This window comes from Cynocephalus volans, chromosome 1, assembly GCF_027409185.1.
Source record: "Cynocephalus volans isolate mCynVol1 chromosome 1, mCynVol1.pri, whole genome shotgun sequence".
Taxonomy (NCBI): Eukaryota; Metazoa; Chordata; class Mammalia; order Dermoptera; family Cynocephalidae; genus Cynocephalus; species Cynocephalus volans.
Genome location: NC_084460.1, coordinates 115,009,169 through 115,026,274, shown reverse-complemented (window position 1 = coordinate 115,026,274; position 17,106 = coordinate 115,009,169). Strand labels below are relative to the sequence as shown.

General features: G+C 36.1%; 1 protein-coding gene across 2 annotated transcripts in view; it reads left to right on the top strand.

Moving 5' to 3' along the window:
• The window catches only part of FGF12 (fibroblast growth factor 12), a 367,576-nt gene extending 350,928 nt beyond the window's left edge, over positions 1–16,648 (top strand). For both annotated transcript variants that reach the window (XM_063107151.1, XM_063107144.1), the window contains exon 5: positions 16,530–16,648. In XM_063107151.1, coding sequence (XP_062963221.1) covers positions 16,530–16,648 — 119 coding nt within the window. The remainder of the gene's footprint in view (positions 1–16,529) is intronic.
• Positions 16,649–17,106: the final 458 nt, after the last annotated feature.

The window sequence follows — 17,106 nt, the reverse complement described above, 5'->3', positions numbered from 1 at the left end:
CTGCACCCACCTTTTAGTGCCTCTCTCCTTAGTTTGTTGCTATGACCCATGTACAGCTATGCGCTGCACTATAGGCACAACCACGCACACTGGCCCCAGATGTGCCCTCATGCACATGATCCAACTAGCATCCTATTCCAGTTAGAGGGCAGAGGAGGAATGAAGAAGACAGAAGCAAAAGCCTGTGCCAATTTTATTCTCAAGATGGTCTTCAGTAGCTGCCTTAAGGCACTTACATCCCACTGGCCACAACCCAGTCGGGTAGTTCAGGAAAGCTAAGAATGCAGTCTTTGTTCTGGTTGGCTACATACCAAATAAATGTCCAGTTGTTTTGGGATAGTGTCAGAATGGGTACTGAGACAACTAACAACCTCTGCTTCAATCTTCCATTATCTCATCTTTACAGTCACTCTGATTTCCTGATTTTCTTACTGATATGTTTTGGTTCATTATTTTGTTTTTAATTTTTGTTATATACCACTGCTTTAGAGGGATTTTCTTTTTGTCCTGGTAAAAAATAAAGTCCATTATAAATCAGATTCAGTGATACTTGGGTTTACTTCCAAGGTTCTTTGTCTCTTTAATTCTTGGGAATGAAAACTTAGGTGTGAAGTATATGGTAGGATAAAAGTCACTTCCAAACATGAAAACAAGAATTTAATTGGTTTTAGACCAAAGACCATTTCATTCCCTATAGACATCTTTGCCTTTTAACTTAGAGAAAAAGGTTTACCTTTTTTTTTTCTTTTAAACCATATTAGCTAACGGTTTTATAAATGCTTACTTTGTATAGGTAATTTCTAAGCACATCTCAATTATTATCTCTTATTTTTTATTTCATCTCTATGAGGTAGGTTCTAGTGTTATCCCCGTTTACAAATGTGGAAAATGAAGCACAGAGACACTAAGTGATCTGTTCCAGTCATGTAGCTAGTAAGTGGCAGAGCCAGAGTTCAAACCAAAGCATTCTGACTTAAGCAATCAAGTGCTTAACCCCCATGAAGACTGATGAGACGGCCTACAGTGTGAGGTCTGAGAAAGGCTGTGGTTGTAATCTCAATATAGCAGAATAGGACCCTGGTAAATGCTCTTGAATAAATGTCTCCTTGTTGCTTCTCTTCTTCTTAAATCTGGAAGATCCTGCCCCTTAGAAATAGAAGTCATTGCAGATTAATGGAGACCTTCATGCTCTTATATTTACCTGATACGTGTGAAATTGGTCAGTTCTCTGATGCCTGGAGTGTGCTTTGATATCATTATTACAAAACGTGAGCAATTACTCAGTGATTCTCCATGCAGTTATATTTTGTATCGTTAAATGATTCTTATAGGTTATCATTATTATAATAGATATGTACACTAGAGATTGTGTTAGACATTATTCGGTTGTGCAGTGTGACTTTCTTCCTCCCTGCTGGGATCCTCAAACTATTCTTTGCTACCACTACTATTACTACTATTACTAGTCTTACTACTTTTGTGTACAATATATCAGTTTACCATTTGCTAGGCAGGTTGTACATGTTATCTCTGTCGAATCTCACAACAGCCCTATGTTATTATCCTCATTTTGTAGATGAGGAAAGTAATATTTAAAATAATTAAGTAACCTCTCCAGGATCGTAGGGTTAGATAAATACAGAACTGGGATTGTAATCAAGAAATCTAATGCCAATGCCTCTGCACCTAACCCTTATACTATACTGCACTTCACTCTAAGGTAAGCATATGAATATGCTCAGAAAAGTCAATGATAGCAAAATACAAATGTTATACCTTAATACAACTTGAATAGTAAGCTATTCTAAACCATGCAAAATTGAGACAGGTATAGATGATAGAATCAGGAAAATACATATTGGTAGATGATCAGATAAGATTTAATAGAATGCAATGTTCAAACTAGGCTAGAAGGAATAAGAATGCATCACTTTTTTTCTGATGAATTCTAACAGGCTTTATTTCCTACTCTGTAAAAGAATTTGGAACAAATAATTCCTAAAGTTCTTTGGCAATGACATTGTGGAGCAGTCTTTTTAAGCATTTTAGTCTAAAACCATGTTCCTTCGTGGAACCCAGCGTCAGATTTACTTATAAAAATAGTCTAAACACTCCCCCCCCCTTTTTTTTTTTTTGCATAAGGGGCCAGGATGACAGGCATTCTAGCCATAACTCATATCCTTAAAGAAAGTTTTTGGTAGTGTTCTTCCATAGGCCAAGTATAAAGTATATAACTGGGAGACACTTTTAGAAAAGAAATAGAAAATGAAAGCTCCATAAGAGATTACCCATATTGCTGTTTAACTAAATAAGTTGCTAATTATTTTATTTTTAACTTTGAATGGACTTTTTGTAAACCTGTAAGTCCACTACTAATACTGTTACCAGTTCAGCAGAGTCCAGTGCTGCATGATAAATGAGCCCCTCCTTTGTGAAGGGAATTTACATCTTATGGAAGAAAAGCCAAAGTAGGCTTTTGTTTTTGTTTTTCGTTTATTTGTTTTTCAAATATTTCTGCCTTTATCTCAGTCTTGATGGTGATTTCATTTTGAATGTCAGGATTCCCAAAATTAAGCTCTACTGGTTTGAGAATCTTTAAGTCCTACACTGATAACATAATAATTATCCCCCACTCCCTTTTCCTTCACTCTTTCAGCCTGCATCCTGTGTTTAGAACACAGGCAGTGCTAATGAGGGGTTGCAGGGACATCTATTCAGACAGATGGATGGACTCGACATTTAAATGCATTACTATCAACCTCCACTTATATGGGCCCCTCCCCTGGAATTTAAGACAACAGCACAGGCTTCATGATTTCCAATTCTGCCCTTTCAGACCATTGTTCACACCACAGATAAGTAACTCCCCCAGATTTAAATTGTCTTAGGGTGACCCTCCCCCTTTTGCATCAGATAGAGCAGTAATATACCCTTTGACAAAGAACAAAATACAATTTCCTCCTTTTCTCCTCCCTCCTTTTTTTAAGAAGCTCATTAGTCAGCCTGTGCAGGTGGTTGAGTATACAGAATCTACTTCCCTCCACCTGAAAAGAATGTGTGCACCAAAGATTTAAACTTCAAGGGCTGAGTCCCGTAGAAAGAAAGATATTTGCAAAGAAAGATTAGTAAGTATCAGTTGAAAGCCATTCCTACAGAAGTATCAAACTTGGAATAAAAGAATATTAGCCCATTTCTACCAATTTATTTTTTAATGGGAAGATAGACACCCCTCTGTAGGGTGGTTACATATGATCCATTTTCTTTGTTAGAACTGTTGCTTTAAGCTAATAGAATCAGATTTAAGTCCCAGCAGAATAACATGGATCACGGTTTCCCAAACATTGGTATGAGAACCATCTGGAATTTCTTAAAAGCTACAAATTCTCAGACAAATGTCCAAAGTGAGCTGATTTATTAAGTCTGGGTATGACCTAGGAATCTGCAAGTTTAAAGAACCATTCAAGTGACATTGATGGCAACCAAGTTTGATATTCAGTGTTCTGGACAGAATTTTGTGTTGTTTTTAGGCTCATTTTGGTCAAATTAATTAATTTATATGGAGTTAATAGAGGTAATACCAATTATCTTACTAGATTGATCACTGAGAAAGAGTAACATAATAGAAATCCAGTAACCAAGAATAAAGAAATGTCTTATTCTTCTGGTTAAAGTTTGGTAATGATTTGCTAAGTAATTCTGAGAAAATAATTTACCTTCTTCAACCCCAGTCATATCGGAAGATGAAGTCAATTATCATTTCCATTTGTTTCCTGGGAATGATATGAAGATTAGACATGTAAGAACGTTGGATTTCTCAAGAAAATTCTGTCAGATCAAATGCAAAGTGCCTTTTTACTTTTCCTTGGACAATGGACATTGTCTTATTGTGTTATATATTGTAGAAATGTTATGAGGCATGGCATTGAATGAGGAATAAAAGGAAATTAAAATTGAATTCAGAGGGAAAGTAATAATTCCTTCAGTAACTTAATTCCTTCAACAACTACATAATAAGACACCCACACACCCTCACCCCCACCCCCCCACACCCCTAAAAAGAACAAATCAGGAGTTCTGGTGTTGTAAAGCTCCAATTGGGAGGACACTAACAGCAAATTTACTGAGATAGTTATATTTAAATAAACTGGAAAAAGAACTAAAAAAAGTTTGCTTTCAAAATATTCTTTTGGACCCAACCATTCTAAAAGACAAAAATAGAAAAATGAAGCAAAACAGTACCTGTGAGTTCCTTGATTGTCTTCACTGCAGAAAAGGTAACAGCTGTAGCTCTCTTTCTCTCCCTCTTTTGAGTTTTGGATCTCTGCCAGCCTGTGAAACCTTCCTCCTGCAAACCATTGTAACTCATTCAAAGCAGATTTTTGCCTGTTTCTTAATTTAGTCTTTAATAAAACCCTCCTGCCTCTTCCCCTACTTCTTCATCCATCTTTCTCTCTCTCTCACAAATACTGTTTATTTTTTTCTAAATGAAGATATAGATCTTTTTGTTCACAATGTCTCTTAACTCTTTATAATAAAGATTTGTGGCATCCTGGATGCGTTCCTATGGCAATGTATTGCTTCCAAACCAGCTCTTAAAATTCTTCTGTAGTTCCAAAGGGATTTCATATGACATTAATTAAGGTGTGAAATTGCTTCATGTTAATTGCCCACGCCCTTCTATGATCTGCTATTAAGACAATTAAATATCTTTAACGGTGCATTAACTAACAGAGCAATCTAACCTTTCCACTTTTTGGAAATCACAGAGGGCCAAGGAAATTTTGATTAAATTGATAGTAATAAAATGATTAATCATGTTTCATTTTTTTATGGAAACTGATGTAGGATGAGTGTTCTTTGTAGAGTATAATATTTGAGTTTCATCCAAAATAAAGTTATATTGTTTCCATCTGGAAAACAGAACTTGTCAGTAACACCTGCAATGGCTCTCCACACAGGTTATCCAACTCTCCACTATGTGATTCCCGTACAAGAACTAAGGGCACTGGCTCTACAAGCTGAGTGTGCATCAGAATGACCTGGAGAGCTTGTTAAAGCATCGATTGCTGGGCCTCATCCCCTGAGTTTCTAATCCTGTAGTTCTGGGTTGGTCCAAGAATTTGCATTTCTTAAAATTCTAGATGCTGCTGTTGCTGGTGGTAGTTAAGGGGTTATGCTTTGAGAACCACTAAGTTAGGGAATCATTAGATGCAATGACCCTCAAAATCTCTTCTGTTCTCTAGACTCTATCATTAATCATATGTGTATATGCAGAATAACTTTCCTGGTTTATTTTCTTTTCCATTGATTATTCTTATATCTGTGAAGATGAGGCATTTCATTTGTTTATTCACATATCAATAAACTAGAGAAGTTTGATAAATATGGCTTAGTGCATAGTGCATAGCATTCATCACTCCATTCTTTCAAAATTGTCCATTCTAGATATGTACTGGTACATTTAGGGTACTCAGCGCAAGTTTAGAGAAAGTAAATATTCACCACCTTTAAAAGTGAAAGAAAATTTAGCTTTGTTCTAACCGCAGACTTCTGCAGTCAGGCTAATATACCATAGTAGATTGGAATATTTATTTGGAAAATAATTATGGAACACCTGCTAAGTGTCCTTCACTGTTCTAAGTAATGGGGATGCAATGATACTCCAAAAAAAAAAAATTTGGAGAAGTTAATCTCATAGAAATAGAAAGTGGAATAGTGGCTACCAGAGGCTGGAAACGGGAGGAAGAAGATGGGATGTGGAGAGGTTGGTCAGTGGGTACAAAGTTAGTTAGATGGGAGGAGTAAGTTCTGGTGTTCTATTGCACAGTAGGATGACTATAGTTAATAATGTATTGTATATCTTAAAATCGCTGGAAGAGAGGATTTTGAATGTTCTCACCACAAAGAAATGATAAATGTTTGAGGTAATTGATTTGCTAATTACTCTGATATGATCATTACACAATGCATACGTGTGTCAAAACATCACTTTGTACCCCATAAATATATAAGATTATTATGTCAATTAAAAATAAAAGAAAACTTAAACAAGCATCAAAAAAGAAACACTTGACTTAATGGTTATGTGTACAAATTGATAGATAAATAAATAAACAATAAATACATAAGCAAACATTTTTAAATATCACTAGAGATTAGTTCCAAGAAAAAAAGTGGGGCTATTTTACATAGGGTGATCAAAGTCGGTCTCTGAGGGAAGATGGCATACATGACATTTGAACAAGAATATGAATGAAATTTAGTAGTAAATCATGCAAAGATATGGGAGAAGGTTTTTCCAAGCAAGATTAACAGTGATTCCAAAGCTCTAATATAATCCAGGCATGTCTAGTGATGAGCAAGGAAGCTGGTGTGACTGGAATGAATTGATTAAAAGGAAAAATGGTAGCAGATGAAGTTAGAGGAGTAGACAACAACCGTATAAATTGAAGCTTCATAACTACCTTAAGGACTTCGAATTTTATGGTTAATGTGATGGGAATTTATTATAGATTTCATGCAGAATTGAGGGGAAACTACCAAAGATCTTCAACAAGATGATGGTAGCTTGGACTCTAGGGTTTTATAAATGGAGATAGAATTACTTTGGGTTTGTTTTGAAGTTAGACCTGGTGGAGCATGCTAATGGATTGGGTGTAGACTGTTAGATGAAGAGAGAAATCAGTGATGACTCTTAGATGTTGGGCATGATCAACTGGGTGAATGATGGTGCTATTTCCTAAAATGGGAAAGGCTAGGAAACGAGTGGGTTTTATTGCCTGTAATGGAGTAGCAAAAGGCATGGATTATGGATTTGAGATGCTTATAAGAAATCCAAGTGGGGATGCCATCATATAGGCATTTATGTGTGTAAGTCTGATATTCAAAGAATTTGGGGCCAGATATATATGTGAGGGTACTTGAAAAAGTTCGTGGAAAATAGAATTGAAAGATAATACAAATGCTTCCATGAACTTTTTAAAGGATCCTCATTCTCTCTCTCTCTCTCTCTCTCTCTCTCTCTCTCTCTCTCTCTCTCTCTCTCTCTCTCTCACACACACACACACACACACACACACACACACACGGTCCTCTACTTACAGTGGTTACTTAATGATTTTTCAACTTTACAATGGGTTTATTGGGAAGTAACCTCATCTAAGTCAAGGGGCATCTGTATGTGTGTGTATATTACATTTACTGGTTATAGATTACATTTTGAAAACTATATATGATCCCCTAGACCAGGCTTTCACAACCTTAACTCTACTGACATTTTGGGTTGGATAATTCTTTGTTGTGGGGGGCTTCCCTTGTGCACTGTAGGATGCTTAGCAACATCTACAGCCTCTACATACAAGATGCCCATAGCAAACCCCCCTCTCCAGTTGTGACAAACAAAAATGTTCCAGACATTGTCAAATGTTTGCTGAAGGCAAATTCACCCCTGCTTGAGAACCACTGCCCTAGGCTCTATGCGCTAATTCCCAATGAGTATATTATTTTGGTTAGGAAAATCCTTCTATTATGTAGAACTATCTCACATTATAGAAGATTAGTGATGCCACCCTGACCCCCATCCCAGGCATTGTGACAAGGGATGGGGAGAGTACTGCCCTAGGTTGAGAACCACTGAAAAGGTAAACGTAGTTGCAGAATTCTCATGGCGAAACCTAACATATATTGGAAAAGGATGATCTTGCAAAGGAGAATAAGTTAGAGTAGCTAATGATTTAGTGGGAAAAGTAGGCTATTATGATTGATGTTCGAGAAGCCAAGTGAACATTTCCATTTTGTTGGCAAGGAGGAAATCATCAACTGTATCAAACACTGCTGGAGCATCTAGTAACCTGCTAAATGAGAATTGAGCATTAATTTGTAACTAGTGGTCAATAGTGACTTGACAGGAAGGATTTCGGTGGAGTAGTGAGGAATAAGCCTGACTGGAGTGGATTCAAATTATAACTGGAGGCAAAGAAAAGAAGAAAGTATATATATGACACTGTTGAGAAGTTTACTTATAAAAGGGAAAGCAGGGAAATGGGGAGGGAGCTGGTGAGAAGCATGGCAGTTACATGGTAGGGTTTTTTGTTTGTTTGTTGTTAAAGCTATTACAGTATGTTTATATTCTGATGGGAACAATCTGGGAGAAATTAAAATTGGCATTGAGAGAGAGAGAGAAAGAGAAAGAGAGAGAGAGGGAGAGAGAGACACTGAGTAACACTGAGCAGAGGGGGTGGGATCTAGTGCACAGTGGAGTGCTACATTTAGATAGGAACAGGAAGAGTTCAAGCACCGTAACAAGCAGGAAGCCAGGACCATGTGGGGCAGATTGGTGTATGTTGGTAATTTGTGTGTGGAAATATGAAAAAGTTCTCTTTTGATTCTCCTTAAGTGAAATAATGAAGTAAGGTAGTTCATTGATTTTTTTTTTTTTTAAAGGAAGGAAGGAAAAAAAAAAATAAAAGAGAGTATGCAGAGTATTGGAAGTTGGAGGAGGTGTGGAATAAGTCACTTGAGAAGAATGGGAAAGGGAACTAGCTAGAAAAATGTAGTAGGATTCCAGGAAACCTGGGGACAAGGTTTTGACTTAAGACCAGTCAACACAGTTTTATGTTTTTCTGCAGATGTATTCAACTGTTTGGCGATAAGCTATAAGTGTAGAGCAGAGGCACTGGAGTTAATCACGCATGGATTTGATTTTTTTTTTATTGGTCATGAATATTCATGAGATACAAAGCTGATTGTCACTCCTTGTGCCCAAGATGTGAAGGCCAGATCCATACTGGCAGCATGCCCATTACCACAAATTGTGTTTGTACCCCGTGTCCCCTACGCAATTATCCCCAACCTTCCTCCCCACCCCGCCCACTCCACTTTGTATCCCTAGGTGTGCTCTCTCCCTCTGCAAGTTCAACACATTGCTGTGGTCTTTATTTCCTTCCTTCTTTCTCTCTTAGCTCCCACTTATGATTTGAATGCTGACTCTGCCCTGTATCAGTATACTGCTTTGAACGGACTAACTTATTTGTTCCTCAGTTTCCACAACTGCAAAAGAGGCCAGCAAAAGTATCTACCTTTTAGGGTCATTTTAAAAACTGTCTGTTTGTAAAGTGCAGGAATATAGAAAGTGCTCAATTGGTATTAGCTATTATTATGAAGATGACTACCACTAAACAGGAGAATACCCATGGGGTGGTACCTGGCAGCTGGTTTATTATAGCTGTCTGCTTTAAAAATAACAGCAACTCCTGAGATTTTATTTTTTTCACACTTTTAAGAAAGTCATTATTTTACTCTAAGTTTTCTAGGAGAAATTTATGATAACTAAAATTAAAGTGATTGTTGAATGTTGCAAGTTGTAAACAGGGAATCCGAGCTATCATAATGGCAAGGAAAGCCTGCATATTCTGATAACTGCATTTGAACACAGGCACCAGTAAAAAGAGTATAATAGAAAAATATTAAATGGAAAGCTTGCCCTGGAAAAACCCATACTTAATCTTACAAAGAAAAGATGAATTTTTTATTTTTTACAATGCTGTGTTCCAAATATATATTCAGTGATATATATTTGGTATTTCTCTTTTCTAAGGGCATAATCTTTGACTTAAAAATAAAGCAAAAAATAAATAAGTAGAGCAAACACCATATATTGTCACAAAGTTGGTAGTTGATGAGATTGTTATAACCAAGAGTAGCACTTCATTTGTGCAACCAGAACTGCAGGGCTTTCTGCAGTCAGATACATGGTCAGTGCATGTTCAGACAGCTGTGAAAATGACAACCTTTGTTATGCCAAGTCACCAGGTAACTAGTGTCCACCATGCAAATGCATTCTGCTCACATTAAAAAGTTCAATTGGGGATTCCTAGCAAATACTGTGCCTTAAAGTATCATGATGTGGGTTCTGTTATTAGAAATCTGTGCTTGTGGGCGGCCCTGTGGCTCACTCGGGGGAGGGCGGTGCTGGTAGCACCGAGGCCACGGGTTTGGATCCTATGTAGGGATGGCCGGTGCGCTCACTGGCTGAGCGTGGTGCAGACAACACCAAGTCATGGGTTACGATCCCCTTACTGGTCAAAAAAAAAAAAAAAAAGAAATCTGTGTTCTTGTATCTGAAAATAAAGAACTCTCTCTCATCAAATCTCTCTACCTCAGTTTTACTCAGAAAGCTGGGCTGAATCCCTCTGCTTCAATCTACTAAAGGTCTAGAAAAGTCAAAAGCATGAATAGAAAGGAACATCAGGAAGGAGAAGAAGAAAAAGAAGGAAAAGTTGAAATATAAATCAGAATAGAGGAAAAGTAGAAGGAAAAGAACTGAGATAAGAGTATGTTTTGATTTGAAGAAAGGGCACTAAAGAACCAAACAAATGCTTTCCCTTTTAAAACACTATCTCCTTTTACCACTTATCCAAAACTATTATGATGACACGTGTTAGAGGAACAGTGATATTTTATCTTAAAAATATACTGTCGAGTAAAGACAAGAGCAAATATTTATTTTCCTACTTTATGGACCCCACAAATGAAGAGAAAGAGCGACTAGATCCAGGACAGCCCAGTAGAGCGAAGTGAAAGGAAAGTAACGTTGTTAATCACTCAGGTGTCACATCTTCAGGACACTGAGCATCCTTCAGATTTGGCCACTGAAACTTTGTGGGTGAAATAGCAGAAAATGAAATCACAGTTAGAAGGAAACACAGTTAGAAAACAGTCCCATACCACATACTGTCTACCAAGTCATACCTGCTGAAAATAAAATCTGTATCACAGGTGTAGCCCACAAGGTCCTGAATGAAGCATGATTAAGTGGTAATACCCAAGTTGCCTAAACTGTCATATGGGAAGTACCACTGAATCCGGGTTTCTGTGAAACAGGACTGGGAAGCTGAAAAGACAAGAAACACAGGAAATTTTTGTTTGTTTTGTTTTGTTTTCCTTTATTTCCAGTCTAAAAATTACTCCTTATCAAAAGAACTAAAATATCAAATTTTGCTCTCGTAGCTGAAGTGGACCAGAAGGTATAACAGAGAGTATAAGGAGAAAATTTCAAGAAAAAAGAGATTTAAGAGATTCCAAAGAATCTTAAAGCAAAAAAATATATTTTTGATGACGTAATAGTTCACTGTGACAGAAAACAATGAAAAAGCCCCTTCCTAAAATACTAGTACACTTTGAGCTACTGTAAATAAAGATACTGGGGATTTTTCAAGTTAGTAATAAGGACCTGATTATTAGGATGAGAAAAACTTAGTCTGGCATAAAATATGAATAATTTGAGAACAACAGTTTAGGATCTGTAGAATTTATATAGCTATTGAAGTTCAGAGCCTAGACAGTTCCCTAGACATGCTTATTAAAGGTTTCCCCGCAATTACTTAGTATTATGTGATTGGAAAATGATACCAGAATTCTAGATTGTAGTAATGATAGATTTACATTTTATATGTGGGATTAGTAATGCTTGATTTATCTTTGTTGTTTGCTTAGGCTTCTAAAGTGCTAAAGTAAGCTCACCCCAAACGAAAGGACATGTTATTTAGCTTGACCAAGTGAACCCCACCTTTCAATTGCAGTCAACTGCAAATGGTATGGTACTTGGAGTGGGTATATTAGATAAGCAGCAGGCCTCATATATGAAATGGGTCCTCAGCTAGCTTTGTTCCTAAGAAATGGAGATTGTGTTTGCCAGACACCAGAACAACTCCAAAAATTTCTAATGCTCATAATTGTATCTTATGGAATTCATACAGTAGGATTCAGTTTGACTGATTTTTCTTGGCTAAACTGACTGGCTGTGTTTATGTCATGTAAACATAGACATTTTTCTAGATAAAGAGATTAAATTAATAGATTTTTAAATCACTCATATATTTGATGGACATATTATTAACTCTTCATTCACTGTCAAATTTAGGCTGATATGTGTCATGATCATGGTTTAAATTTTCTGTCCTGGAACTCAGCAAAGTCTGACACAAATTAGCCCTGTCAGTCTTATTCCTCACCATTTCCCTACTTTACCTGTTCTTCGTGTTTATTTTTACACTTACAGAACATTTGAATTAGGACTAAGTACATTTTAAGTGCTCAGTTGATCCCATATGGCTAAATGGATACTGTACTAGGCAGCACAGAACTGAGAGGCTCTCATCAGATTCTTCTGTCCTCTCCCTAATCCTACACCGCACCCCCCCCCCCCCCCCCCCGCCAAGTTATATCTCAACTCCTTCTTTCCTAATACAGTCCTGAGACTAATATTTTTGACTGCTGGGGAATTGGCGTTTCTTCCCATGCACATAGGACACCTCTGGCTTTAATAGTCCCTTGTTTATAGCTTATACTTAGAGCAAATGTGTTTTTTTTTTTTTTAATTCTAGTAAAATATAATAGGCTAAAATTTCACATTTTAAACATTTTTAAGTGTATATTTCAGTGCCGTTAAGTACACTCACATTGTTATTCAACCATCATTACCATCCATCTTCAAAACTCTTTTATCTTCTGCAGCTGAAACTCTATGCCTATTAAATGCTAACTCTCCATTCCTCCCTTCCCACAGACCCTGGAAACCACCAGTCTGCTTTCTGTCTCTATGAATTTGACTACTCTATGTACCTCACATAAGTGAAATCATACAATATTTGGCCATTTTTGACTGGTTTATTTCACTTAGCACTATTTCTTCACGGTTCATCCACATTGTAGCACATGTAAGAATTTCCTTCTTTTTTAGGGCTGAATAGTATTCCATCATATATATATCCCACATTTTGTTTGTCCACTCACTTGTCAATGGACACTTCGGTGCTTCCACCTTTTGGCTGTTGTGAATAATGCCGCTATGGACACGGGTATACAAATATAGTTTAAGTCCCTGCTTTCATTTCTTTTGGGTATATACCCATACATTGAATTGCTGGATCATATGGTAATTCTGTATTTCATTTTTTGAGGAATCACCATATCATTTTCCACAGTAGTTGCACCATTTTTCATTCTAAGCAGCAATGCACAAGAGTTCCAATTTCTCCACATCCTTGTCAACACGTGTTATTTTCTTTCTTTTTTTTTTTTTAAATATTAACCATACTACATTTGTTTTCATTACTATTTCGGTATGACATTAGGAATATTTAGTAGCAGTAAGGCCAAGTTGAATCTTGATCAATATGTGGACCTAATAATTTAAATATTGTATGGTATAAGTCAGTCATTTGTACCTTGATTATTTGATGAATTATATGTTTTTTGGTTTTATTAAGAACTCCAGACTAGGACTTTGAAACCCTACATTCTCATCCTGGCTTTGCTACTACTCACCATCTGACTTCAGGGAAGTAGCTTAGCTTCTTTTGTATTTAAAAAATGGAGATGATCATTTCTCAACTACTATATTCACAGGGTTATTATAATTATCAAATGCATTAATCAGTTTCAAATGGCTTTGAATACTTTGAATAATAGATTTATTTAATGGCTTATCATTGTAGTTATTGTATACATCACAGTGATTTTGCTTTACATTTTGGACTAATTCCACTTTATGTAACACTTATGTCTTCTGTTTTTTTTTTGTATTTTGTTTCATCATTGATTGTATACCGTTCAGAATAGCACAATCATGGAGTGTTAATACAACTATCAAAGGCAATTATATTACTAAGGAGAAGTGCTTTGTTCATTTTCTTTGCTTTCTAATTACATTCCTTTGCTTTCTAATTACATTATATTTTTTAAATTACACTTTAATTCTAAAATTTGAGTGAGATTCATATCCCTTGATTTGTCAGCGTCTTAAATTAGATATATTACTGAATCCCAGGGCCTGTAAATAACAATGAAAATTGAAGACCAAGAAATTAATCTATTGGTTTGACAAAGTTTTGCTCTCTTTTTTTGTATTTGCATGCAATTCCTAGAAATACCCTAATTTGATTTCTGTAAGCACCCAGTTCCTTTCATAAACAGGAATAAAGAAATTCAAATGGCTATTTGATTTATAGGGAGTGGAGGGACAGTTTTTATCAGTGAACTGGAAAACCTACCTATTACTCTTCATTTTCCAACTAAGATGTTAACTAGTTTTTCAAAACCCTGAATTTAATTACTCCATTTAATGGAAATATTGAGAACTTAGTGATTGAGTTGTTCTAGAAGAAGAGAAAATTGCTCATTTTGCTATGGCACCAGTGAGTTTTGTTCTTTTTGAAACACTGCAGACTTTCAGATATCAATTTGGAAACTTCTCTGGGGACTCAAAACCAGAGATGGCCACCAGGGTTAAGTTATTGGAAAAGTTATCTGCAGTGGTAATTATAATGATACCATTTTATATTGTCACAATTGAAGTATTTCATATACAAGTGAGAAACAGAAGAAAAGAAAAAGATAAAGATCCTAAGGAATGTCTTGAGTAGAATCTATGAAATAAGAAAACTAAAAAATAAATTGCAACTCTAAAAAACTCACCTACGAAAACAATAAAAAATGTATTATTTAATGCAAAATTAGAAAGCAGCATTTTTCAAGTACCTCCAAGGTGAAGTTTAAGAAATTTGTGGGTCAAAATCAATTCTGTATTTTTTAAAAGAAAGATGCTTTTTTTCATCCTTTGACATTCTGATTTAGCAATCTGTGGTGGGGTCTGGGGAGGTATGGATTTGCACCACTGATTAGGTGACAGAGTTGGGAAAAACTACTTTATGGCATCATAGAAATAGCTTTCCAACTGAATAACTTTATTACTTCTTCAGAGTTCCCCTGTGCATTAACCAGCTCTACTTGAATTACCTACTTGTGCTGTTTGAAAATTACAGGATCAACTCTCTGAGCTGGTTTCCTCTGTATACTCTGCTATTTCAGCCAAAGGCATTTAGTTCTTTGGGGATATTTGAAGAGCCGTGTAGTGCAGTAATTGAAATATCGCAAAATCTCATTTAAAAATATGTGTGTAATAATTTTGCATAAGACACTTAAATATATTTTGTACATATATTTTGTACTGCTCAAGACGTGGTCTGAGTTTCACCAGCATCAGCATCACTTTGGAGCTTTTTAAAAATTCACTATCTCAAGCCCTCTACAGACCTTCTGGTTCATAATCTTCGTTTTAACAATATCCCTAGGTGATTCAAATGGACATTGATGTTTAAGAAGTTCTACTGCTGAGTATGTTGGAAGAAAACTCTCCTCATCACTGAGCTAGTCTCAGGAGAAACTCACTTGTATTCTTGCCTCTCTTAGTCTAGTTTTGGATTTAGAATATCTTCAGCCAAAATAACTTGTTACTATATTCTCTGAAATCTGTTATCCAAAATTCTCACAAAGAAATCAGCTCCTCAATTTTCTTAAACATCTTTGGATATTCACTATATACCAAGCCTTTAATCCTCATAAAAATGCCATTTTTCAGTTTTGAAAATGTGTTTAAGTTGGCAAAGCTAGAAAGTGGCTCAGTCGGGATGTGAACCCAGGCAGTGTGGCTCCCAAATTGGTACTCTTAACCACTCAAAGACCAAGGGAGGAAGCTGTTGGATGCTGAAAATAATATTCAAATTATTAAACCATCGTGATGATAATTCAGTAGACAGAGATATTCAGCTGTTCCTAAGTCAAGGATAAAATTAATTCCTGATATTTAAGTGAAATATATGCTGTTACACAATGACATTGTTCTATCTCACAACAGTATTATGAAGCTGAATTAATGTATTCAATATGCTGATAGATCTTATTTTATAAGAATACCTATGAATTAAAAAACATCGTTCTTTCTAAGCAGTAATCTAGGAACAGCCATGACAATTCACAGATGACCGAGCTTTAGAGCCAGACAAAACAATAGAAGAGAAAAGGACCTGTTTATATAGACGAAAACTGATATCTCACAGTTGCATGATCACATTTTCTATTGATGAATAATTAAAAAGTCATGGACTATGTTTCTTACTTTAAATGAAGGAAATCTGGGGTAATCGGGCATTGCTTTAACTTCTTTCCTCTTCTCTGTCCTATTTCCCATTATCATTATATGCATAGGATGCCCTGAAAAGTGGCCATAGATATTTCAGTTTAACACAGCAATGTCATATGTCTCAGGGTGGGGTAAAGATTAGGAACATGTAAGTAAATATTTTTTCTCTGCCCATACTAGATTGCAGATTAAGGACCAAAAGCAAAATAGCAATTTCTACCTTTAAATGCTGTATCTCCAATGTCTCTACCTCTGGATGAAAATTCTGTTATATAAGTAAGGTGACTGTAAAGCCTCAACCCTTAATCTATAAGAGAACAGAAACAACTTATATGTCTGTAGTTCAAGAAGGCTTAAAAGGTTGTGACTGATAGGACTGAAGGAGAACCATGTGTGTCCACTGAAAACAGTATCAAGTTAAAACTCTTTTACAAAGGGGAGAAGACCTAGTTATGAGAGTGGAAAATATTATGAAATCAAATTTGAGAAGTTTATTGAAGCCAAATTGATGTCCACTATCATAAGTAACCATTGTGATTTTGCTTTCCAGTGTGTATGTACAGAGAACCATCACTACACGAAATTGGAGAAAAACAAGGGCGTTCGAGGAAAAGTTCTGGAACACCAACCATGAATGGAGGCAAAGTCGTGAATCAAGATTCAACATAGCTGAGAACTCTTCCCTTCTTCCCTCTCTCACCCCTTCTCTTTCTCTTCCCTCCCCTTTACCCATCTCCTCCCAATAAATCTACCCAAGGAGAGGAAAATAAAATGGCAACACAGGACCTAGTGACTAAGATTCTACACTCAAAATCTTCCTTTGTGTAGGACAAGAAAATGGAACCAAAGCTTGCCTGCTGCAACATGGTAGAAAATTCACATGCACAAAGATTAGCACACATAAAAGCAAAAGAAAAAATAAATCAGGACTCCACAAACATTAAACTGTGTTGTTATTAATAGAGGGCTAATTTTAATGAAGATGGTAATATCAAGATGAATAAAGTTATTACCTTGATGGAAAAGATTTTAGAGAATGAAACTTACCAATTGATGTTTTTCTCTAAATAGCTTAAACTCTGCATAATGCTGTGATGTGTGGTTTGTTTAATTATGTATTTTCTTTG